Below are 25,735 nucleotides of genomic sequence, written 5' to 3' on the forward strand. Positions count from 1 at the left end.
CCGTACCCCTGACTTTTCCTCTTCCGTTAACATTTCTGGTTCGCATTTCTGGACAGATTGCCATTAAATTTGGTCCAGACATTTATGTCCCTGTTAAGGACCCGAAATGACTTGAACAGTGGTGATAAGAACTTCTAGCCCCATATTTTTCGTATTCGCTTGCCCATCCTTCAGGCTTAGACATAAAATGTGTGAGCACAGACTAACAGTGTATATCACTGTATGACACAAGTAGGAGAGAGGTCAACTGCTGGCTATTGTTGTCTTTTGTAACATGTAGTGCTAAGGTCTCACAGTTTCTGTCCTTTCTATTCAGTCAGTGTCTACAAGGGAGAGGAAGGAATATTTCTTATTTATTGATCATGTTGAAGGTGTCAGAAAGAAGAAATAACAGAAGATCAGGAAGGACCATGTAGATTCATGTTGCCAACGCAAACTCAACTCTTTTTTAGAATGACTCATAATCGACTGGTGACACTATGTACTTAGAATATTAGTCGCTGAGTTGCAGTTTTTATTTTGTCTATTTTTTACTTGACAATGCTGTAAATTACACTTGTGTCCTACTGTTCTTTTAAAATATCTGTTGTTTAAAACAATTTGTGATCCGAATAATTCTACTCTAATAATCTAAGGATAAAAGAAAGAAGACAAAAACTTTAGTGTCCTTTTGACCACCTCTTTTTTCTCTCCCTATAGCCCCATCTAGACGAGGTGACCTCCAGATTTTGGGTTTTTGTCTTCTTCACTGGTTGTGTGGGTCTCTGCCCTGGGACAGCATTCTCAAGAACGCAGCTCAGGTCCAGGAGGCTAAGACCAGGTAGGTAGTGTCTTCTCTTCTGCTGTTTCTAGACCAGAGGTTTTAGGAGCAGAAGAGTCTGTGTGTATTATTTAAGTCAAGGATGTAAGAGCTTGTTTGCAAAAGTGACAATGCAGTAGAGATAGAATATGTTTTTTTCAAAATTATGAATCTTTTTTTTTCTCCTGAGCACCACACCTAAATACTATATGCCTGTATAAAGCAACGGTTATGTTGCATTCAACTGAGTACAACATAATCACATTCTTCAAATCCAACTGCCCTCTCTTGAAAGATCCACATCACATCAAACTGCAAACAGCCACAGAAAACCATAAAGCCGCCTTGATTCAAGATTCAAGACTTTACTGTCATATGCACAACAATTGCATTTATCAGTTGCTATCAATAAAATGCTTGGGTCACAGGCTCTCTTCTAGCCATGGCCAAATATTACACAAGCAAAAAATATATAAAATAAAGTTAAACTAAGATATTAATATAACATATAATAAAATATACACCTTAGAACTGTAAAGAACAATCCCACTTCAGGATGGGTGAAGATTATAAACTAGACTTAGCCTAAGACTTCGCGTCCAAGATCTAACAAATAAAAAAAAAAGGAAAAATTCATTACATTTAATAATAAATTGAGTAGTAAAGTAAGAGAGTGCAACAGGTCTAAAGTTTTTCTAATCAGATAATGTCCTAACAAGCACAATTTCCTGTGTTTATTTTTCCATACTGCTGTTTAAGGGCGGGTCAAATCTAAAAGTGTTAATCACCATAACAATATTTGTCTCACCAAAGTGTTGTCACTCTGCTGTCTGGGAAAGTCCTGAGAATTGTGGTCAGAGACGTCAACTGAGTCTGTGTGTGTTTCTGTGTGTGCGTATTTCTGTGATATCACCCTTATATAAAAAAAAGCACCACTATCTTTCCCTGATGTTCTGGGACAATCATACAGAACCTAGGCAACAGTTATAGTAAATCAACGGCATATAGTGATCAATTTGGGCTTGACCACTTTAAGCTGTTTCCACTGTATTATATATTCGAGTTACTATTCTGCCTCACTTCCACATTACGTAAACAGAGGATTTACACACTCGGGCCATCAATACCTGGGACAGGAGTCTGGCATTAATAAGTCCAATACTTCGGGAGGACACATCCCAGGATCTCCGGAATATTTTTTTCCTAGAAAAGTCAAGATATGCACAATCTGGTGTTGGCTGTTTGGTAGATCGGCCAATTGTATTTATATTTAAATTAGGGCTGGGCAAGTTAACTCGTTTTAATCGAGTTAACTCAAGTGACGAGTTAACTCGATTTTTTATCCGCCAATTATTTTCTTTTTTCCTGTTCTGCAGCAGTCAGCAACAGACTTTCACAAAATAAAAGCCTGACTTTCACAATAAAACAATAAATAATCAAACCTGAGTTAACGCGAGATAAAATAATTAATCAAGTTAACTCATCACTTGAGTTAACTCGATTAAACAAGTTAACTTGCCCAGCCCTAATTTAAATACTTTATATTTACATCTGGAGCAGGTCCTCTCTACGGAGGCCACCGTGTTTTTTAACAGTAGCTCAGACTGGACAAACTAAACATCTTTTGAGTTTTATGACAATTGAAGGCTTCCACAGGTTCTCTCTCATGTTTGGAAGGGTTGGGGGTTTTCAGCGTGAACATGCAAATTCACCACACAATTCTACACACTGAACCTTTAACACTAATAATTAGAAAAAATAATGTACTGATTTTCAGTTTGAACACCCTGTAGGACAGTTTGCTTTGGCTTAGATTCAACTGATAGTATATTCTATCTGCCCTTAATTCTGACTTATATAAAGTGTGTCCCCCCTTCTTCAATGTTTTATCTTTGTTTGCTCGTCCTCAGACTGATGGATAATCTGCCACACTCAGTCCAGCAGCTGTCAGTGAGCAGAGCCAGCACAGGTAAGGCAAAGCAGGGCAGGGTCCTTTTCTTACCTTTTCCATGAGCTTATTTATCTGCCGTACTCCAGTACAACTGCTGACAACTGGGATTACAATACATGACAAGGTACAGCTCAAATCCAGTAGACTGAACTTTATTGGTATCTTCGCCACAAAGTGTAAAGCTTAAATGCAAACTGGGTCACTGTTCTAGAAAGTTTTATTTTGACCATAACTTTTCCTGCTGTTTGAATGGAAAAAAACTCAAATCTGGATTTCAGATTTAAATGAACATTCCATTTTTTTTTCATTATTCAGGCAGACTGTTGTTTTCTTAAAGCTACGGTTGGGTGATGCAACTGATACACCCCAGCCCCTCATATTGCCCCCCAAAACAAATAATCGCTCCCTGCATGAAAACTGCTAGAAGCCACATTTTCTGAGACCTGTTCACATTTGGACTGATTGAAAGGATTGGTTGTATTTATTACAGTCCATGCGAGGGCCACAGATACCGTATTTTCAGAAACAACTTACTACGTTTAAACAAAAGCTGAAAATGTTTAATTTGTCACATATCAGTTTTCATTGAGGGCAGTAAAATGTTTTTTTGTTTTTTTTTGTCTTGTAATGCTTCTACTTCAGTTTAAATGCTGTTGTTCTCAGCTGTCAAACAAAATGAGTCTAAGTTCTGACCCACTGGGAATTTATTTGTCGCCTTTAGGATAATGGAAAAAAAACGGCTACTCAGCAACTGCTATTTTCTGATGTTATCTTATTATATTCATTAGATAATGGAGTATTGTTTAGTACTTGTAGTCTCCCCAATCAAGCTACAATCTGATGTAAGAAATAAAAAACAATGCAATTTTACAGAATCATTACAAGGTAGGTTTTTCGGTTGTAGGTTTTTCGGTTCACTTGTTATTTTATAAGAGCATGTGACTGTCTTCACTGGGTTTATCTGAGGTTATTACTGCCTGTTATGGGGAAAGAAAATCTTTCAATCATATGAAGCAATTTCTGACACTTGTTTTCCAGGAAGGTATCTTTGTTTCAGCACTGATATAATATTCTTTATCTGTATGAACACACATCTGCACATTTGCACACTCTGAGGATTGAGGATTCCAGACATATACCAGGATTGATTTCCGGTTATTTAACCCTTGGTAATCCCTGAAAATAGCCCTAGCATGTGTGATGTGAAGAGGACCTTTTTAAAATAGATTATATGCAGTGATGGGCCTAAATATTCTCATTCGGTCCAAAGTCGCAGAAGCAGCAATATGAATAAAACGCTCACTCCTTCCGTTCCCAGAGGCTCCAGAAAAACTTTATACCAATTAAGCAGCCGTCCCATCAGCATGCCTTTCAAAGTTTGTTGTGTGTTATCTGCTCTTTACGAGGAGAGGTCACACCTGCGTGAGGGTTGTGTGATGTATGCTTTGTGACAGGTGCTTGCTGCCCGCCGCAGATAAGACACAGTTTATGCATCAACTATGTGTGTGTATGTTGGAGAGAGATATAAGTTCCACTGCAGTGTGTGTCATATAGACGTCGCCTGGCCAGTGTGTGATGTATCGGCGCTGACAGCGTATGACACTTCCACACGTGGACACAATGCACATCCATAGCTGTGTGCATGCCGGATCTGCTCTCTGTGTGGACATACATTTCCAGGCTGATGTTTATCTGGACGGTGACACTTTAAGGCTCACCTTGCCTTTGCGGCTGCATGACTCAAGACTCCCAGCAATCATTTCATACTGAGGATTCAAGTGTAGTCTAGAGAAGTACCATGCAGTTCGTAAAATCAAACTATATTGCACGAGGAATGGATCACAAAGAATTTGGAAGGGTTCTCAAAATATAAGTGTGATATTTGATGTGCTGTAAATCTTGGTCTTGTTGTCTGACACCCCTCTGTTCCTCTACTTAGATGAGGTGGCTGCATTCCTCCTTTATGTTAAAACTCTGGGCTACCAGGATAAACCAGACTACCAGCATGCCAAAGACCTGTTGGCCAGTGCTGTCAGGGGAAGACTTGACTTCTCCATGCCTGAAGGTCCAGCAACGGCATCATCCACAAGGGTCGCAGATCCTGGCACCAGGGAAAAGGTGAGGGGAACCGATTTATGTGATCTCAGTCTGTTCAACAGCAATCACTGTTCTTTGATTCCTGTAGGCCTGGAGTATTCTCCTGAAAGATCCTTTAAAGGGGCTTTTCACAGCTAACAGGTTTCATTCTGTTAAAAGGGGGCCTGGTGTGCCTTGTTAGCACTGTTCATTGGGTGAACTCATGCACGGAACAAAACAATATCCTCTGCAAGATGCGTCCACTTCCAAGTGGAATCTGGTGGTTTGTCATCTGAAGGTCTTTGACCAAGAACCCAATGTTCCCTTTAACAGAGCGTCAGAAGATCTGTATTTACTGGAGGTTCGACCATCTCAGCAGCTCTCCATCAATCAGGCCTTCTTGGTAGAGAACTTAGACAGAGGTCTCTTTGAGTAATAGGAATATGACAGGACACTTGGTTTGCCATCTGCCATCTTGCACTCAGTTGAAAGTCACCCAGTTCCCACCCTGATACCCCAGTGTGTGTCCCAGGAAACAGTCATGTTCAACATCAGCTATAGAAGCCAGGGATGATTACTGTGTGTGCACATCAGCCCTTACAGCAGAGAGCTGTGGAAAACAAAAGAACACTGACAGCTTAACAGACTTCTCCTTTTAATGCACTCCTTATTTGTTCACTTACTTTCCAGTGTTTGTAGACTGGTGCAAAGAAGACACAGATCAGTGCTTTTATTGGCAGAGACCAATAAAACAGGGCTATTAATTGACTGTGCTCGAATCAAAATGATAGTTCTGCTACCTGCGGTTGCGAAGCAGATAAAAAAAACCCCACTTAAAATAAAAAAAACATTACCTGACTATTTCCTTTAAATGTTTGGAGTGGTTGACTGTAACTGATCAATATAAATTACATCCACAGTAGTTTTTACACTGACTTCTATTTGGAAATGTAATTGTGTGTAATGCAGAGTACAGACAGAATCTGTATTTCACTGTGTGTGTGTATTTTTGCTACAGAAAGTAAACTTTAAGGTTGATCACTGGTGTTTATCATGAAGAGTATTTTACATAAGTTCTTTTTTGCTCTCGGTGAACAATCAGAAACTTCAGTGTTGGTCACAAATATTCCAGTTTCCTTTATTGAGTCTCTTAACCCCAGAGTGGGGAAGCGTGCCAGCAGTGGAGGTGGAGGGTTGACCTCCTCCACCCCGCGCCCCCCACCTCCACTCAGAATGTCAACCACAGGTGGTCAGGTCTGAAGCTGGAGGAGCACCGCGATTCTCCTGAAATTCACCGGGATCACTCCTTGACCCCTCGGGCTCAGAGAGCGCCCTCTCAACGGCCCAATTTGAAGCAGTTGATGACACACACTTTACACAGCACACGATGTCTCCAATTATGCTCCGGATTTCGTCTCCTCTCCTCGTGTCATTTAATTTCCCTGCTAAAGTGCTGGCCAGTTTGATCCCTAGTTAAACAGAAGTGGCCATTTTCAGGCAGTTTAGCGAGCAGAGTAAATGTCAGCCGAGATAAAGGCCGTTCAGTGGGCATGTTCACTGAATCATTTGCAGCTAGTGTCGTAGGAATATATTATTTCAGATCTGATGATGGGCATTAAAGGCTCTTATATACTTCTACGTATCCGTTTCTCGGAGAGGTCTCAGCGGGAGACAAAGTGTCTTTTTGATTTTTACTTCTCCGACGACTATCCGTCTAAAAACAATTCCCCACCAAACCCATAGGTGGCGCAACGGAAGACGAGCTCAGAGAAGCCTACCCCATTTGGGAAGAAGAAGTCCACGTGTCTCTGTTGACATGTTAGCTTGCGTCCCACACACTGAACCATGGCAACTAACAGAACTAAATAAAGTGACACCCAGCGGGTCAAGATGCTGATGCAATCGTTTCGTAGCGCAGCGGTTCCCCGGTCTTGTTTCCGAACTGTGTTGCTGATTCCACAGCTTGAATCTGCTTGAGGCTACATGTAGCTAGAAGCTACCCGGAGCTAGCTCCCCCCAGCTTCCACACACAGTCAGCAGGGACTCCCGACACTAACTACTACTACCCAGTGTTTGCTTCTAACCTGACGGTATTATATAAACAGTGTCATGATAGAAGTGGAATTAAAGTCGTGACGGCGGGGTTATGCACTGTTACCACCGCAGTTAGCATGGTGGCTAGCCTAGCCCGCTAGCCTAGCCTCCTAGCGCCGTTTTGAAAGCTCGTTATAACCGTATGTGACCGTGCACACATGCCCTCAGTGCTCTAACGAGCCACCGTCAGCCGGACAACTCCGCTGGCTTAACACACACGTCACATTAATTGTAGAATCATAGTTGTGTTCGTGTTTGTTGCTACAAGTAAACAGAAAGTTTGAGTCATACGGAAATGATGTCGTTCGCGGACCAATCACAGCCAAGAGCGGTCCGTCAGGTCTCCAAAATGAAGACGGATAGTTAGAAAAATCAGACGTGTACGAAAAGCTGTCGGAGGCGCTCGGAGAGGACGTTTCACGACGGATAGGGCGGTCTTATCTGTCCGTAATAGAAATAACGGAGAGGCATAAATTGGCCTTAAGAGTTTGTTCAAGAGAAATTGGTCTAAGACAGCTTTAAAAGAAAAAACATAGTTAATAACTAAACAGTTATTAAAGTTCTCACTTTTTTGGAAGATATCCCACGACAGAGTGTAAAAGACCTGTTAACAAAGCGGCCTCACATAAAGACCAATACAGACAGACAGTTGTTTTATCTTTTTAAACACTCCTCAGCTATAAATCATTCCACATGTATTCATCAGCAGAAAGCGGGACGAGCCAGAGGAGCCTCCAAAGCCAAGCCCGTGGTTACAGGGATGGATGAAGAGGAACAGGAGGGAATGAAGTCCAAACCTGTGCCGGCTCAATCCAGAAGAGGACGAGTCGTCTCTAAAACTCAGTCACAGGTCAGAACTGAAACCACCAAGTACTGTAAAGCATCAGACGGGTGATTCATAGTCCTGTAGGATGCATACCTGGGAAATGCTCCTTTGAACTACGCATGGTATCATTTTCTGACATGTCGGTGTTTCCCATTTATTGCCCAGACTCTGGCAATGCCACAGTATAATTTCTCCTGCCACATTTTCATAAAGATACGAAAATGTTTTACACGACACATCCGATCTCCGTGACAGTCAGACTGACCATCCACAGTACTGACAACTCCCGGCTGCGTCTGTGGCCCATTAAGTGCTCTTGAATTTTCCTTTCACACAAGCACAGCGAGAGATTCTCTGCTGCAGCAAATCCTCTGCAGGATTCAGATGAGGGGGGGTTGTAGGGCAGGAAGGAAAGTAGTAATACGATCACATGATACCAACTCGGCTCTTATGACCACAAACTCGCTCGGCATCTTTGTCACCGACCTCTACGTGTATGGCCGTGCTTTTTCATGCAGCGATATTTGTTTTCATTTACGCATCTGTCTGTGTTAGAAGCATCAACACATTAAAAAATGATAAATTAATGAAGATAAACTCTTCTTCTGCTGCTTGTCCACAGAAGGACGAGGTTTTGCCTGCTGTCAGAAGATCACTGAGGCCAAGGACTGAACCTGTATACACTTATAAAGATGATAGTGAAGATGAGGATGAGGATGAAGAGGAGGATGAAGAAGGTTCCAGACCCAGACCCATTCCTGCATGCTATCTCCGAGGCCCCCCCATAGGCCCCAGAACTCAGTCTAAAAAGGTGTGAGGCTAACATGGAAGGAACAGCCAGGCTGATTTGATTTTCAAAATGTATTAACACTGTTTTGTTTGTGCGAAGAATATTACAAAAGTATTTCACTGTATATATCTCTAAAGCATGAAGGCTTTCTGTTGTTCTCAGGAAAGAAATAAAAGCATACGACAGTATTTCTTTCACAACTTTATTTAAACATATTCACATAACACAGTAGAACAGATCCTGTCAGCCCTCAAAGAGCAAACACTGACTCATCCTCTCTAACAGAACACTGAACTCAGAAGGACCTCCAGGAAAGGAGACAGCCCGACTGTGACCTCGGCGAGACGGGAGCGAGGAGTCCACTCCCAAATGAAACCACCCATATTCCCTGGCTGTGACAGTAAGAGCCAAACACACGGTGCCTGCAGGGGGGGGCGGGATGACAGGCTGCACAGCCACCGAGCAGGAAGCAGCGAGCAGCAGCGGTGGGACAGTGATCCCTGCTCCGAACACACTGACAGGCGTGGTGACTGGGGAACGTCCACTCTCACGGGCGCAGGATGGGCAGCTGGTCCCACCCAGACGATAGGCCCCGTCTGGTTTGTCTTTATGGGCGTCTCCTTTTTCTTGGGTGCGTTTGTTTTTGCGGCTTGCCAAAGTGCATTTAACCCCTTTTGATGGAGAGCACGGGGGGTCTTTGCTTCCGTCTCCTCCTCAGACGGGAGACGGAGCCGACAGGAAGACTCTTCTCAGGACGACGGAGCCGACATTTTCACAGTGATAGGCTGCAACGGAAGGAGAAACTTCAGTTTATAGTATTCTGTTTATTAGACAGCCTTTATAACTACGAGTACTATGAAGGATGACTTTATACGAAATGAAAAAAGGAAAATGGGCTCTTGAATGTGATTGGACTGTAGATGAAGAGCAGGCAAACCCTCCCAATCATCTGCACAGATCAAACTGTCTTTGACTTTGAATCAGTGATACGCTGCATTCAGTATCACATACTTTGCTTCGCTCCTTTATCCCAGAAGTAGCTGCGGTAGGAGTGACTGTGAATGTGGCGGATTGTTGTCAACACGCTCGTCTCCTTTCAGAGCGGAGAAGGCTATGTGTTGTATAGAGCGGCGCTAATTGAGTGCGCTGAATATGTATTGAGTGTGGAGTGAAGGCCTTTATTACGCACACGTACCTTGCTGCAGTAAGGACACTCTCCAAAAACGGTGCTGAAGCTCTGCCGGCTGGAGGGCAGCGCTCGGAGCCACTGAGGGACGAGAGAAGACAAACAAACCATCACCACCTTGAATCGCGTGCGTCGGTGTCGTGTGATAATATCCCTACTTTCAATGTACACATTCAAGAGTGTCTGCCACTCTGAAGAACTGTAAGGGCTTTCAGGTGGAACCTTGCAATGTCCGCCTGTCACGTTCTTCTCAGCTTTTAACAAGAGATCATTGAATACATCATAAATAAGCATATTCAAGCAAAGTAAATCCCTGCTCAGGCAGATGGATGGAGGACGGGGACAAGCTGACTACAAGCATCATCAGTCTCTTTACCTCTTGAGTGTGAAGCCAAAGGCCTTGTACGTGTTTGTGTGTGTGTGTGTGTGTGCTCTGACTCAGCCAGAGATCAGATGTCAGTATCTGATCTCCGGCCACATCCACACGGCTGCGTTTTAGATACTGTTACATTCAAAACTGCCATTTTACCGAGACGTCTTCAACATCACAGGACTTTCTCGCTTGTGACTGTGACATTAAAGAAAAATGCATGTTCCCAATTTTAAACTCGTGTCTGTGTGTTAATTCTTCATTTATCTCTTTTGATAAATATCAAATTATTTTTTTTAATCTGTGTTTTTTCTTCCTAACTATAAAACTGCTTGATGACTTCAATAATAATGCTTTCTGGAATTTGTAACGCCTAAATATGTGGAATCAACCAGAGCTTTGACTTGATTCACTGGCTTTTAATTGATGCACTCTAGTCACAGTGCAAGCGACCACCAGTTTTAAATTAGTAATGTGCAGCATTAAAACTTCAAAATGTCTGCGTTAACAGAGAGACATGTGTAAATCTGTTCCTCTGAATCTGTTGAGCCACTTCAATCTAAAGCATTTCACAATGTAAACACAGCCAGTGCACTCCAGGGAGGTCGGGTGGTTTATTAAATGTAAATGTAAGTGTGAGTTTGTTTTATTCACCTGTGCATTAATGAAGAGGTGTGTATGAAGTGTGTCCCTGAGTTACTGTCAAAGTGCTTAAAGTAGTTTGGAATAAGTGGAAACTTTTCCTTTTCACTTGCCCAACAGAAAATCATTTGGACACTTAAAACATTTTGTACTTTCAGGTATGTTCTGGTTTTTAATGTAATTTTCACTTTTCCCAGTTTGAGTCATTCTTCTAAAACATTTTGACGACATGTCAGGTCATATGCAGTGAATTAATTCCATTTGACCTCGTATACACTGTTGCTTTGGACAGATCCGTTAAAAAAGGAGGAATTATTTGAATAGAACAAATACATTTCTATTCAAAAAAGTTATGTAAAGTCAGTGCTCATTTCAATATCAGGAAAATTCATGACAAATATATGTTCACATGCTGACGGTCGATTCAAATCATAATAATTGTCAGGCTCAAGGTTTCTAACTCGTGTTATATTAATATTTGAAGTGCAAAATAGATTCAGAGTGAAAGATAGTTCTTCATATCCACCAGAGTGAAGGTGGATGACGGTTGGTTAATATCTTACACTGACACACATTATGTGAAGAACAACTAGTCTACAAGTAAACTGTTTAAGTGGAATGAATGGATGATATACTGGCTCTCGATCGCCACCTGGTGGATGTCTGCAGTATTGGTTATATACCCCTTCACCTCCATGTTAGCAGATGGGACATGTACCAAACTAAAGTCAAAATACACGTCCAAAAATCTTTTCCAATGATTTTATCATTTTAGGGAGTTCTCATCTAGCTGATGCATGTTGAAGTGATCAGGTTTCTGATAAGTTTAGTTGTAATTAGTTATTTGAGGCTATGAAAACAGGGGGAGACGTAGTGAGTGACAGGTGAGGCTGACTTGTGATTGGCCTGGTTATTGCCTTCCACACCCCGATCACTACTGCGAAGACACTGGCTTCAAATTACGTCAAAAGTTGAAGATTGCAGCGCCGATATTGTCCAAACACATCATCCATTTTCATATAGAATGCAATCGTGTGTGTGTGTGTGTGTGTGTGTGATCGATCCATACCTCATACAAACAGGCCTGGTGGAAGGGTTGGCCACAGCGAGGGTCGTTACACACCTGATCGGGGATCGCAGCTTCAAGACGATAGGAATAACAAATCCCACACTCGGTGCTGAAATCCTACACACACACACACAACACACACACACACATACACATAATGAAAGCAAGGAAATGGAAATATTCAGTACGCTTGTTCACATAAACTGCAGCTACAGATGCTGTAGCTTTGTGCTGGACCTCTGAAACCAGTTAGCAACAAATAATGATCTAGTTGAATCTAGTTCTGACATCACCTTCTAACACACACACACACACATGCACACACTCTCACACACTTCCTGCTCTTGTTTGCATTTTAGCGTAATGAGTAGCTCCTGCTTTTGTGGAGTTATCCATTAAGACAGAGGTTGGCATGTTTAAAAAAAAAAAAAAAAAAATCAACATCTGGTCAACTCAACTTTTTTGCACTCCTCTGAATGTTAATGAAGCTGAGGCATTAATCACGGCGGTGACAGCGGATAAACACAACGCCCTTTCAACCCATCCGCAGAGAGGGGAGGGGAAAAGAACATGCGTTTAAAAAAAAAAGAGAGATAAATGGTTTTGCATAATTAAAGCGATTTGATAGTGAAGAGAATCCTGCCATCTTTGTTATTCTAATGATATTATCTCTTAACAACCCAATTAAAGGAGAATGTGTGTGCCCGTCTCTTCGAAGAAACAAAACACAGAGAAATATGGAAATGGTCAGAAAAATACATCCGCCCCCTTATAAGTTAAAGCTCTCATAAAGCTCAAACAGACACACAGACAGAGAGTATGCATTCATAGATGTTCATACACCCCCATCACACACAGAGACATACATACATCTCCTTAAGGTAATCGTGGAGGGAGGGGGCAACTGTGTGACATACAGATTTTTCGTGGGTGGCAGGTGACGGGAATTCAATCTCCAAAACATCCCGGAGGTTGCGCAAGACGCTGGAGTCCGGGTTCCTGCCAGCAGACCACAGACAGCTCCTTCACACACTAATTAACCACATGCAAATAAGCCTGCAAAAACACTGGGGGATGATTAGGAGGCTTTTACCAATGGTATTTGAAAAAAAAAAAAAAAATCTGCTGCTTCAAACTGAACAGTGGGGGAGGAAGATTCTCCTCAGATTTGTCATGCAGGGAGGTAAAACACATAATCACTCCTCATTTTCTAATACAGTACAGATTTGAAATCCTGTGAATTTGAAGCCTAATTATGTTTTTAATCACTAATCAGATGTTTCTATGCTTGGAAAGTATTGGACCTGGTGTGCAGGTTGTGACTTTGTGTGTGATAAAGCCACTGCTTGTCAAGCTGGAAGATATGTTCATGAAAACCCAGGTAAAGACCAAAACCAACAATTATTGTATCCTATTAACAAGTATAGTGTGTACATCTGCTATGGAGCCACACTATTGCGCTGGGTGTCGTGTTCCCACACAGTTTATTTTATTTTTAGTATCACTAAACCATCCTGCTAAATATTCACCAGCTCAACAAATTTGCTAGTGAGTATTTACAGCAGCAGGCAGCTGAAAAGCAGCAGCAAATGCACTTTGACCTCCTGTTTTAGTGACATTTGCTGGAAACCACAGAGGCCAGATGTTTTTAAATTACTGGGAATTTTTTCATGAAACTAACATATTTGTGTCATTTGTTTAAAGCAACATTATTCCGGGTTTTTGGCTACTTGGGCATTAAAACTCAACATCACTCACAGGTTAGAAAATTGGCTCGCGATGAAGAAAACATATTAACACATCCAGCAGACACAGAGCAACATTAGCATCTGTTTGGAGTGTGTGCACCGCCCCGAGAAATAAGCGTTGAAGATTGACCTGCTTTTGGCTCCGTTTTTGTTCTCCACCATCACAAAATCGGATTGTCCCAGTATGTTCACCTGCGGTTCTCTAACTCGGTCTATCTGCCGTTTGGGGCAGAGCGAGTGTCAATCAATCAATCAAATTTTATTTGTATAATCTATATTAACAAATCACAATTTTCCTCATGGGTTTAACAAGATAAAAAACATCCTCTGCCCTTAACCCTTGACTAGAGTGAAGAGAAAGTACCAACAGGATGGGATCACTCACAAGGGAGGGATCACTCACCCACGACCGACAGAAGTGCATTAGATGTCGGGCATAGCAGAGCACATCAGCAAAATAACAAACTGATGAGAAAAGACAGCTTCTAACATAACCAAGGTGTTTCAATGACAGCCGTATGTTGTGTGTACATTTTTTTTAAATTAATCAGCTACCATGCTGGAAAACAGAACCCAAAAAGTAAAAATCAACAGGCCCATAAACCTTCAATGAGATGAAAGATGACAAAGGAGTGTTTATGAGGGTTTGTCACTACACACAATCACTTGTTTTGATTTGGCTCATTATCAATATATATAATTGGAGCTGAGTAACCCTAAGAGGTCAGACTCTGTAAGAAGACTGACAAATACATTGTTGGTTTTGGTTTTTGGTCCTGAAAAATCCCATCAAATAAACTGTAGTAAATATCGATTACACATGAGTAAAACACATCATTTAACAATCAACTTTGTAACCTTTCTAGTTACTATTTGACAAGTAAAAGCTTGGTTGATATAGAGGACCTTAGAAGAACTTACCACAGGTGCATGTTGGAGTTCAGTTTATTCCTCAGAGGAGTCACCACTGCAGCAACACAAAAAACAACAGTATATGAAGTTATACGATGTAAATTGAATATGACTTTTTTTTTCTACAAACAGTTGCACATACTCTATTGTACACGGTATAACACTCAGAAAAACATCCTCTACATGCCCTCAAACGCTGTTTTTCAGTTCATCACAGACTGTGGCGTCACCACTGTCCCATATGAACCTTCACTGCTTCCTCTGTTCCACAGGGAACTTTGTCTCTGTGCACTTCTCATCACCTTCACTACTTGTTATTCCTACATGCAAAAAGCAATATTTCTACGTGACCCCTCGTATTTGAGGGTCGCCGCCTGCCTCCCATCTTGGCTGAAGTGTGTACTTGTTTAATATGTTTTCAGTTGCATTGCTAGGCAACAGGCTACGAACTGCATGACCTTGAGTTTACAGAAACAATGGCCGACAATTGACGGGGACTTAAATAGAAACGTGAAGCTCTCTGGCTCCGTGTCGGCGCGGTGAGAAGGGAAATGTGCCTCGTTCTGAAAGCTGAAAGTCCTGTGACATGATGGCCGACAGAATCACTATTCCTTTTCCTTCCTACCTGATGGCTTCGCACTGACCTGATCTGAATAACAACAGCTCAGACTGGATTTGTACTTTATTGCCTGAGTTGATCCCCAGCTGGATTAAGTCAGATACCAGTGATATGGGCCTTATGAAGAGGCACGGTATACAATTGTTCCCATTAATGTGAACACAAGTAGTCGGTTAGTTGATCAACAATACATTCATGATTAAATGTTTAGATTCATTATTCAACTAATCGACAAAACACAGAAAACATCACTTTTCTACCAACAGCATATACACGTAATTTTGGGAGATTTATTTGAATAAAGAAAGCTATTTGAAGATCTCCTTTCGTGCCCACAGGAATTTTGCTAAGGCTTTGTCATTGTTTAATAAAAAAAATGTAGAATGCATTAATGAAGTTTTAACGTGATCCTGCTAAAACTGACAACATAACCTGCTAACATAATCAGCCCTCCTTCTGAAGCTAAATCCAGAGTCCACAATGATGGAAGCAATGTTCGGTGTACTGAATGACCATAATGCACGAAGCCATCTACTGTGGATACTCACTTGTGTGAGCAGGCATTTCAAAGGCCTGTCCATCAGTCAAGTCAATCAAAATAAAACAACACACACATTTCATGAACACCTGATGAGCGTATAATATTAAGGAAAGGATTTCCATGCTATAATACAGCATGTCAGTTTAGGGTGTGTAATGGAGCAGATATGCTTCTTATGCTCTCGCACCGCCTGAGAACACACTTTGAAGCGTTGCCATGTCTTTGGGGTCCTACGCACCGTGTTCAGCTCCCAGCAGGCAGCACTCTGGCAGCATCTTGGGGTGTCTGGGATCTACCTCCACTTTAATGGAGACATTGTTTCCTGTTAACACAGCCAGGAATGCACCCAAATCAATGACAATTCAAATGTTCATCATACAAAAAAAATCATTAGTTTTACTGTGTGTGATCGTTCCTGTTGATCAGTTGCATAATTTACATTAACCTGTAAAATTTAGTAAGACACTATGTAGTAGGGTTATATGTTATTATTATATATCAAGTGACCGGACGACAGGAAGTTCACAGTACCAATGGCGATCCGCCTCATGGTGTCGGACCTGCTGGGTTTTTCCGGCTCCAGAATCCAGGTGCTGCCGTCGATCTCGTCCAGGACATCCCAGAACTCTGTCAGGGACTCTAAAACCAGCAGGAACTGGTTGTGGAGCTGCTCCAGAGTAGTCTATCAAACCAGCGCAGAAGGAAAAGAGAGGTGACTTAGTACACTAGAGGCGTCTGTAATAATCTACTTCTTGTTCAGTTTGACTGAAGGCTGCTATGTCCTGTTTCTGTCATTTCCAGCTTCTCTGGCTCCCTGGCTCTCACCAAGCTTTACAAATATGTCGACCAACACCTGCCAAGTTCATGAATTAACGCCTCGTATCATGGAAGATCATTCTGCACACAAACACATTTGTACTAAATGACAGATAGTGCTGGAACTATTTCCAGCAAGCTATCACAGCGAGGTTATTTACACCTGCAGAAACGACCTGAAATTAAACCTGTGCTCACTAGAGCCTGACGGATGAGTGATCAGTTGGCCGATGTGAGCCTTTCACAGACATATCACTATCAGCTGATATGAAAAATGTACGTTTACAGAACAAGATGTACATTGATGATAAAATTAGATATAGAATTTTTTTTTTCTGAATTCAAGTTTTAAATATTTGGTTGTATGTGTCTTACTTTTATTTGTATAAAGTTATTGTTTCTGATTTAACTGTAAAATATCATCCTCAAACACATTTCTCTTTCATAAGGGTCTGATAAGGAATATCTTATGGAATTATTGCATATAATAAATACATATGACATTTTGTACATTCTGTTTAGCCTTCCCACTATCCATGTCAGTCAGTCTGTAATAGATGCAGTACATGTTGGATATAAGAAAAGTTCTATCAAAACAAACTGTCAAAAAAGAAGTAAAATAATTACCCATGTAGAAATGTGAATCAACAAGCTACTTAACATTGAACCCACAGCGAAAATGAAAACTAAATTTGTTGATTTATAGAAAATTACTACTACTCTTGTGACAGATTAACTGTTCAAATCACTTATCAAGCAAATGTGTTTTTGTTCCAGCCTCTAAAATGTGACGAGCTACTGCTTTTCTTTGTCTTGAATACAAAATAAATGTAATATGTGTTGCTGTTGGATGACACCATGTCATTTCAATAGATCAACCTGTGCACTAAGAAAATCTGACATTTTAAGGACTCCACAATTAATGTATTAATACAAAAAGAACCATTAGATGGACGGATAATTAAAATAACTGTTGAGCACAGCCCTGCAGTTAAGGGTGAATAAAACAGTAAATTGTAATTAGGTTTATGTTCGAGAGCGTGCACTCACCAGAGTTGTTTCACTTTACCATCACTTTGTAATTACAAAAGAGAAGAGACTTTATTTCTTGTTAGTGTAGAGGGCTTCTGCTGTCTAATCTGAGGCCAGGGAAAGTGAACGAACTGAAAGTGCAGCGCGACCAGTTGGTTAAAAGTGAAACAACTTAAAGTGCACACATGCACACACACCTAGAGAAAGGCAGGCTGATGGAGGTGTGGGAGAGCAATACAGATGGAATGAGAAGGAAAAAAATTAGGGGTGGTGAAAAAAATGAACCAAAAATTATGGGTCATTGTGCCAGCACAGTGCACACAATTAAGCATCGTCCAGGTGCTGAGAGCCTCAGCAATTACAGCCCAATTAATGCCAGTGGCATGATTACGGTTACTGCTAAGGATAAGTACGCTCGGCCCCGTTCAGAAAGAAAGAGAAAAAAACTGAAGAAGAGCTGGTAATTGAATTCCTGCTGTATCTGAGAGAGGAACATGGGTGAGGGTGGGAGGCTGTAAGAAAGTATGAAAGACTCAGACTCTGAGCTGAGATTGGCTCCTTGGCCGTCTCAATCAGCTCTTTTTATCTATTTATGATATCTAAGACTGACCTCAATTTAGCTCTTAAAAGCAGCTGGGCTGAAATAATCCACTCCTCTTTACATGGACGATATTAGACTTCACTCTTTTTAACCTGTTTTCAGTAAATCCTTCTCTCACTGAGCCGCCTCTCCTTTACACAGGAATTTAGCATCTTTTATTGAATTGCATGTGATGTGGAATTGTATTGGTAGCAGTGGAGAGACAATTTGCTGAAGAAGGCTGTGTGGAACAGTCGAAAGCTTTGGTAGAAGCTCACCTAAACCAACTAAACTGGTCCACATCTGGACATGACTAAACACCTGTAAGAATTGAAGGAGGGGACAAACTGCAAAATGAAAAAACAAATCATGGATAACATTTGAAATGTAAACTTTTGGATGACCTGCTAAATATCGTACAGATAAAGGTGCATCATCACACAGATGCAACATGGTGTAATAGGCGTACTAAATGACTTGTATTTTTGGCCACAATGGTCTGATAATATTCAAAATATGAGAGGGAGAGAACCTTCAGTATAGATGATGTGACCATAGAGAAGATGCATTTCTACTGTCATATGGTTTATATTTTTGTAACCATTTCTCCTTTTTTAAACTTACATATTCAAAGTAAATTACTGGAAAAACTGCCTATGGCCAACCTTTAAAATCAATTTAATAAAAAGGAAAATATAACCCAACAATGCTGTCAACATGTTGACTTTCTGACTTATTCAGTACTTGTTACATAATTAAGTATTTTGTACTCATGGGATGACAATTTTAGATTCCTGCCAAAGTACTGCTTTCAGTATGTGTATCCAGGATCACACACACAGCCACAAGTATATTTATTTAACAAAAAACATTTTCTTTTTAATTTCTTTTATTATTCTAATTGCATGATTCTAATGACTGTTGCCCCTGTTTGTTTGTCAGCAGGATTACCCAGCTGACTTCCACAAAGCTTGGTTGAAGGATGGGACATGGGCCAAAAAAGAACCCATTAAATCTTGGCATGGATTCAAACAATATCCAAGATATTTTTCCAATTTCTTTAACATTTTTATGACATTTTCACCTACTTCCCAGGGAACAATTTATGGTTATTGATGAAATAAAATATCAGAGCATGTTTGGGGGAATGATATCCATTAGTACAAGCCACCTCAAATAGTGCGCAATTTGAGGTGGCTTGTTTGAATAAATTCAATAGGCCCCTTAAATTTAAGGGGACTGTTGTGCCTTGGTGGACGTCTGCGCTCTGCTGAGTGTTTCTAGTTAAATACTGAAGAACTTTACCTCCTCAGGTATCAACAACTTTAAAAATAAAAAAAAGGACTAACAATCTTTTGTCAACCGGACGTGCCGACAGCAGGTGATGAGGGGTCATGAGTCAGCTTTACTTGGATATAGAGTCACACCCTAAACTATACATATGGAATTTTAGAGATTCTGAGAAGATTCCCCTGCATCTATAATGACAGTTATTATTTTAGATGTACGACTCTTTACACACATTCCCACTTTTGTTCACACTCAAACCTCCTCACTATCTTAATAAATACAGTCTTTGGTTGTTTAAAAATCGCCTTTGTATACTCTGCAGGCACAAAGGACACAAACTCACACACAGGTTTATTTTTCTTCCTATTCTAGTTCCACACAAATGCACAGAGTGGCACGTCTTGGCCCTGCAACAGAGCAAGCAATAATTACTCATTCAAATGAACATGTCAGGACTGACGACAGACAAGCCCTTCCCCCCTGCCACACACACACACACACACACACACACACACAATCACACACACACCCTTCACACTTCAGACAAAAAAACACACTTGGCATAGGCACAAGTGAATACACACATATACACTCACACACACACACACACACACTTCATGTCGCAGTGTGGGAGAGATCCATCAACAGCACAGCAGGCAGACAGGCTCCATACGGTAGCGCTGTTCTAAGCTGGTCCTCACTGTACGCCTGCCATGTATCAGCTCAGCAACACACACACACACACACACACGCATGCGTGTACATGCACATACACACACAATATATTGAAACAGAAATGCAAAGCTCAGATATGGAGCAGTGGTTTTTATGATTGACAAAGCGACTGCGACTGTAAAAAAGCACAAGACATCTGTGTGTGTGCGTGTGTGTGTGTGTGTGTGTGTGTGTGTGTGTGTGTGTGTGTGTGTGACAGTAAGCTAGTGACACACAGACTCTGAGGCAGTGGCAGAGATGAAAAGCAGAGCTGGAGTGAAGGAAGCAAGACGGCAAACAACAATAACAAGGAGGGGAAAGAATATATAACATGCGGCAGAGCCCACAGCTGGTTTTACAACAAAGCACTTTATTGCCAGTTAAAGTGGACTGTAGGGGCCGGGAGAAAATACTGTCTTAATACAGCAGGTGCAATAGGTCGCAGAGGATGACTCAAGTGTATCTGTGTTGTGCCTAATCACAGTTTGAGTCTCAGACGGCCACAGAAGGTCTCACTACAAAATACAGAACGGAAACATAACCCTGTCCACGTGTGAGGCTCTGATGAAGCACAAAAAAACGAATCTAATATAATAAAATACACACTCTGTATTATATACACTGCTCATAAAAATGAAAGGAACACTTAACACCCAGTCAGTTAAACTTCAGCGGAATCAATTTGTCCATTTAGGAAGCACAAGTGATTGTGAATCCATTTAACCGGCTTTGGTGCAATTGAAGGGGACAACAGGTGCAATGCAGGCAAAAGCAAGCAAAACCTGATCCAGGGCTGGAAGGAGATCCCCCAGGACACCATCCACAGATTCATCAGGAGCATGCCCAGACGTCGAGATCATACAGGCACGTGGAGGCCATCCACACAACTGAGTCACATTATGAGATGCCTCAGCAAGTTGTATCAGTCTGTGATTTCGATCTTCTACTTGGATTTTTCGATCCGGTTTTGAATCAAACCTTCAATAGGTTGATGATTTTGGTTTCCATTGATCGTCAAGTTAAATATTTTGTTCATCAAGATCTCAGTAGAAGAACAATTCATCAGTTACTCTAGTAATTCCTGTTTGAAAATCTTTCATTTGATCAATTTCACACTCTGCATTATTAAGATATTTTAGATACTTGGTATTATTAAGGGCCTAAAGAAGCGCAGTGTTGCAATCGGCTGTGGCTGAGTGGAAGAGCGGCTGTCCTCCAACCAGAAGGTCGGCAGTTCGATTCCAGTCTTCCCCATTTGCATGACGAAGTGTCATTGAGCAAGATGCTGAAACCCTGAATTGACCCTCATAGAATAAAAAAAGTGCTTCTAATAGATGCACTATGTGTGTGTGAATGGGTGAATGGTAAAACTGTACTGTAAAGCACTTTGAGTGGTCATCAAGACTCAAAGCTCCATAAAAATACAAACCATTTAACATTTGCATTCTGATACGTTCAATATTAATCAAGTATTAACAAACAGGCAACCAGCACTTTGCAATTAGTGGGGGCAGGACAGTGTGCCTTAACTGTCAGTGTGCAAACCCAGTAGAATATTTACTTTTCCACAGTCCTCAGATAAACTACAGCAGCGGTCGACAGGCCTGGCCCGCTAGATGATTTTGATAATTTCATTATTTTTGATTTCACTCTATGAAAAGGATGGGTGCTGATGTCATGGCAACATTCATAGAATCACTTGCTAACAAGTAAAAATTCAACGGGACGCAAACAAGCCATTCCAAATATGTTTAGAACGGGCACTGAACTAGTGATTGTTAACAAAATGAGGTGCAAAGCAGATTACAGTTAATGTCACCAGTAGTAGTGCATGATTTTCAGAGGGAACACATCCCTACCACTTTTCAAAATCCTCTCTCTGCTCCACTCGGCACAGTCTAATTCACACCCTGAGCTTTATCCGTTCACTAAAGTCTCTCTGAACAGTCTGCAGCTGCTAAGGAAGTTTAAGAAGTCCACAATAGTTTCAAGTTATTTTTTAAGGGTCGTTCACCACTCTGTTAGTAGGCCCACTTCATCCCTGTGAGCAGTTTCATTGTTGCTGATGAGGTCTGATGCCATTGTGTCATCAGCAAACTCAATGATGCGGTTGTAGCTGAAGGATGTAGGGAGCAGAAACTGTCTGTTCCTTCATACGTGTGAGATTGACGACTGAAGAATGCAGCTGAAACACATCATGTGTAGACACACCAGGTGGATCTGTTGTAGTGCAGAAAGCGTTGGAGCTTAGCTAGAGAGATAACCCACGTAGACAGCAAAAATGCCCCACCCTAACTATACATGTGAATACAGAGCCAACGGAATTTTCATATCGAGAACTGCGATGGTCACCATAGTCAGCTTTTGGGTCCAGAGTCTTGGCAGTAGTGGTCTTGGTTGAAATTGAGTGTAGCATTATCTCAGATTTTTGACCTCAGAATAATATCAACATAATCTGACTCCTGGTGGTAAATTCAATGTTTATTGCTTTTTTCCTCTTTGTTTCAGAGACTTTCTGTTATTTCAAATAAGAGAAGCAGTATAAATTCAGACATATATTAAACAGTTCCAAATATTGTGGTTTTACATTTAACAATTTGTCGAAAATTATTGTCTGTATTTATATAGAGCTTATAGCATTGAAGTGCTACTCAAAGTGCTTTACAGTACAGTTTTAAATTCACACACACATTCATATGTCAATTTGTGGTTCAGTATCTTGCCCGAGACAACCCTCTGGTTAGAGGACAACCACTCTCACCCCTGGGCCACAGCTGCCTGGAATAGTGTTACCATTGTATTTTTGTGTTTTGAACTTCTTTGAAACTACCTACTTAAATAGCTTGTTTGCCAGAATCATAAAACTTTTTTTTACATACCTGTGGTGTCCATGTTATGGCCAGGGGGAGGGGCAGGTCAGCTGAGCATTCCGGGCCCTCTGCAGGGTGCTGCAGGGTGCAAAGGATGGGACAGTTATCAGTTTTTTTTATTGTTTCTGTGAGTCTTAGGCTCAGGCCACACTGGATGTGTGAGTGACAGGTGTGTATCACAGAACATCTTACTTTTCATTCTGGAGTACATTATAAGGTTAGAGCGGCCACACTGTCTTTCTCAATGTAACACATGGTTCACAGCAAAACAGACAGTGGAAATGACCGTTCACCACAGTTTCATGTCTATATTTGAAACGTAATCATTTGCAACACGTCCTGTACCTGCTTAAGTAAAAGGAAAACTCAAAGTAAAAGCATTTCTGTTGACTGAATCCATTAATTTGATTTAACAGTTTAAGTGTTTATTGTTATTATAGGACCGGAGATGCATGGCTTCATAGCATAGAGTCCTGGCATTTACAAAGGCCTGCAGGAAATACAGTACTCATAGCATAAACCTGAAATATCAGCCCCACCTTCCCTTAATCTGTACTGATCCTTTGAGGCTTTTAATGTAGAAGTGTAGATGCCATGGAAATATATAGATTATGAACCGACCAGCCATTAAAGCATTCAACCTGTGCTTTAATGACTAGTGACAGCAACTGTTCTTCACTTGCTGGGAGTTATTAGTTGTCACTTGGCCATTTGAATGTGATCTGTCATTGCTGTTCAGCCAAAACTTCATTAAAAGTCATCAAGAAGACACTTGTTTACAACATTAGGATCCAGATTTCCTCTCTCCTTTCACCTTCAACATCACACTACTCCTCGTCCTCTCCCCACGCTCTTCTTCCCTCACTCCCCCTGCCAGCCAAGCCTCCATGTGTCCGTGCCAGTGCTGCCTCCTCCCATAGCTGTGCCTGGTGAGGGATGACCTGGCGCTGGATCTGATGGAAGCAGCTGTAACGCGGGGAGCTCTCCAAGCTATTTTTACCTGGTGCCAGAGGGGTGAGGAGGGCCAGGTGGGCAGGTGGGCACGGAGTGGGGTCCCGCTACCCTTCCATGTCCCCAGTGGATGTCATCCGGGCTTAGGAAAGCATCACCTCACCATGCCTCCCACCCACTTTTCCCTAGACTGTGCAACAGCGCTGTGCGATACTAATAATTCTGCCAGCTGCTATACGTGCGATTCTGACTCAGATTTTAAGAAAGTTCTATAGTGTCAGGAGTGAAAATCATATATTTTATTGTATAATAGTAAAAATTGACTTAAATCTTTAACTTCAATTTCAGTGCATATTTTCTTCCATTTGATAGTGATACAATCTCCTGCTGCCGGGCACATTAGGAAACGTGACCATACGATCTTGTCCACAGAGTTTAGATGTCCTGTGCTACATCACAGTCACGGTGAGTTATCATGTCTTTCCTCCTCATCTCCAGTTTGACCTAGATTTATGTGTGCAGATGTGCAGATGTAAATCAGTCATTTTCTGTCGGTAAACTGAACATCCAAAATATGTTTGGTAAAGTTAACCTGGTTGGATTTGGATGGACTGTCAAGCTGTGGAGTGTTTCATTTGATGATGAATAATTGTGAAACCAATAAAACCCAAGAAAACTGTGTATGTGTATCCATATGTGCCTCCTACCTTCGACTTGAGTTTGATAGTGAGAATGTGCTGCCTCCCAGAAGAGTCTTGCGCCTTCAGTCTCAGTGTTCGGAACTCTGTGTCTATGAAAAGCAGCCTGAAGATGGACACACACACACACACACACACACACACACACACACACACACACACACACACACACACACACACACACACACACACACACACACACACACACACACACACACACACACACACACACACACACACACACACACACACACACACACACACACACACACCATTCATACACGATAAATCAGAGAAAGGTGCCCACAACACTGTGTACTGACAACAGCCATTATCCATCATTAATCACAGCAGCAGAGAGCCATATTGAGATATCAACTCTGCCTTCAGATTTATTACTTTGGGTACCAAAGTGGAGACATCAGGTTACATTCAATCACACCCAAATCCAGCAAAACATTAACGACAGGATGTCTTCCTCTGAAATTCTGATTAGCACTCTTCTCCAGCGAGAGCTTTTTTAATGCATTAATGTGGAATATAACAAACCAAATCATGTTGCGGGTGAAAGTATTTCATGCTGAGTCACCAGGAACACAGGGGATTTTATGCTTTCCAACAAAACTGGTGGAAACACACTGATTGTATGAATGTTATGTTAATACAATAACCATATGTAATCACAGGGCACTTCAGCCAATTTTCTAATACATTGTCTAATACAGCTTTCATGGAAGGATACGATGAAGATGCAATTGTCCACTAATCTACGTGGATTAATTTAGAATAATTGTGAAGAACAGAAATATATTTGATTGAAAATATTCCTCATGCCACTCACATGCCTATTTAAAACCAACTGAATATAAATCCACTCAAATAATCCATCGGCTTACTCTATTATAATTTCTTTAGTGTGGGTAACGGTAAGCCTGATATATCTGTTGGGTCAATTTCATCGGCCAATATTGGCCTATCACAGACACAGATAAATTGATATTGGCTTATATATGCATTTTTTTCCATATAGAACATAATGTGGAAAAATAGTTCACCAGCTCCACCTATATGATTTCCATCATAAAATCCAATCATAACGCAGGCAGAAATTAGATGAGAAATATTTGGTAATAACACGTTGTGCATATTGCAAAGCAGGTT

The 25,735-nt window shown here is 41.2% G+C and overlaps 2 protein-coding genes across 6 annotated transcripts in view; one reads left to right on the forward strand and one right to left on the reverse strand.

Annotated features, from left to right (window-relative positions):
• Window positions 1-10,329, forward strand: part of LOC133020825 (serine/threonine-protein kinase VRK1-like) — a 24,355-nt gene extending 14,026 nt beyond the window's left edge. For 4 of the 5 annotated variants that reach the window (XM_061087545.1, XM_061087548.1, XM_061087546.1 and 1 more), the window contains exons 9-14: window positions 700-820; window positions 2,710-2,768; window positions 4,690-4,868; window positions 7,627-7,770; window positions 8,369-8,557; window positions 8,822-10,329. In XM_061087545.1, the coding sequence (XP_060943528.1) occupies window positions 700-820; window positions 2,710-2,768; window positions 4,690-4,868; window positions 7,627-7,770; window positions 8,369-8,557; window positions 8,822-9,214 (1,085 nt within the window). In that variant the 3' untranslated portion in view covers window positions 9,215-10,329. The remainder of the gene's footprint in view (window positions 1-699; window positions 821-2,709; window positions 2,769-4,689; window positions 4,869-7,626; window positions 7,771-8,368; window positions 8,558-8,821) is intronic. The other variant, XM_061087549.1, reaches the window with a different exon arrangement.
• Window positions 8,734-25,735, reverse strand: part of fancl (FA complementation group L) — a 25,737-nt gene continuing 8,735 nt past the window's right edge. Inside the window, exons 6-14 of the mRNA XM_061087551.1 lie at window positions 24,584-24,680; window positions 22,935-23,003; window positions 16,155-16,305; window positions 15,862-15,945; window positions 14,473-14,518; window positions 12,721-12,802; window positions 11,804-11,920; window positions 9,732-9,803; window positions 8,734-9,321 (exon numbers count right to left, since the gene is read on the reverse strand). Coding sequence (XP_060943534.1) covers window positions 9,286-9,321; window positions 9,732-9,803; window positions 11,804-11,920; window positions 12,721-12,802; window positions 14,473-14,518; window positions 15,862-15,945; window positions 16,155-16,305; window positions 22,935-23,003; window positions 24,584-24,680 — 754 coding nt within the window. The 3' untranslated portion in view covers window positions 8,734-9,285. The remainder of the gene's footprint in view (window positions 9,322-9,731; window positions 9,804-11,803; window positions 11,921-12,720; window positions 12,803-14,472; window positions 14,519-15,861; window positions 15,946-16,154; window positions 16,306-22,934; window positions 23,004-24,583; window positions 24,681-25,735) is intronic.

Source organism: Limanda limanda, chromosome 15 (genome assembly GCF_963576545.1).
Source record: "Limanda limanda chromosome 15, fLimLim1.1, whole genome shotgun sequence".
Lineage (NCBI taxonomy): Eukaryota > Metazoa > Chordata > Actinopteri > Pleuronectiformes > Pleuronectidae > Limanda > Limanda limanda.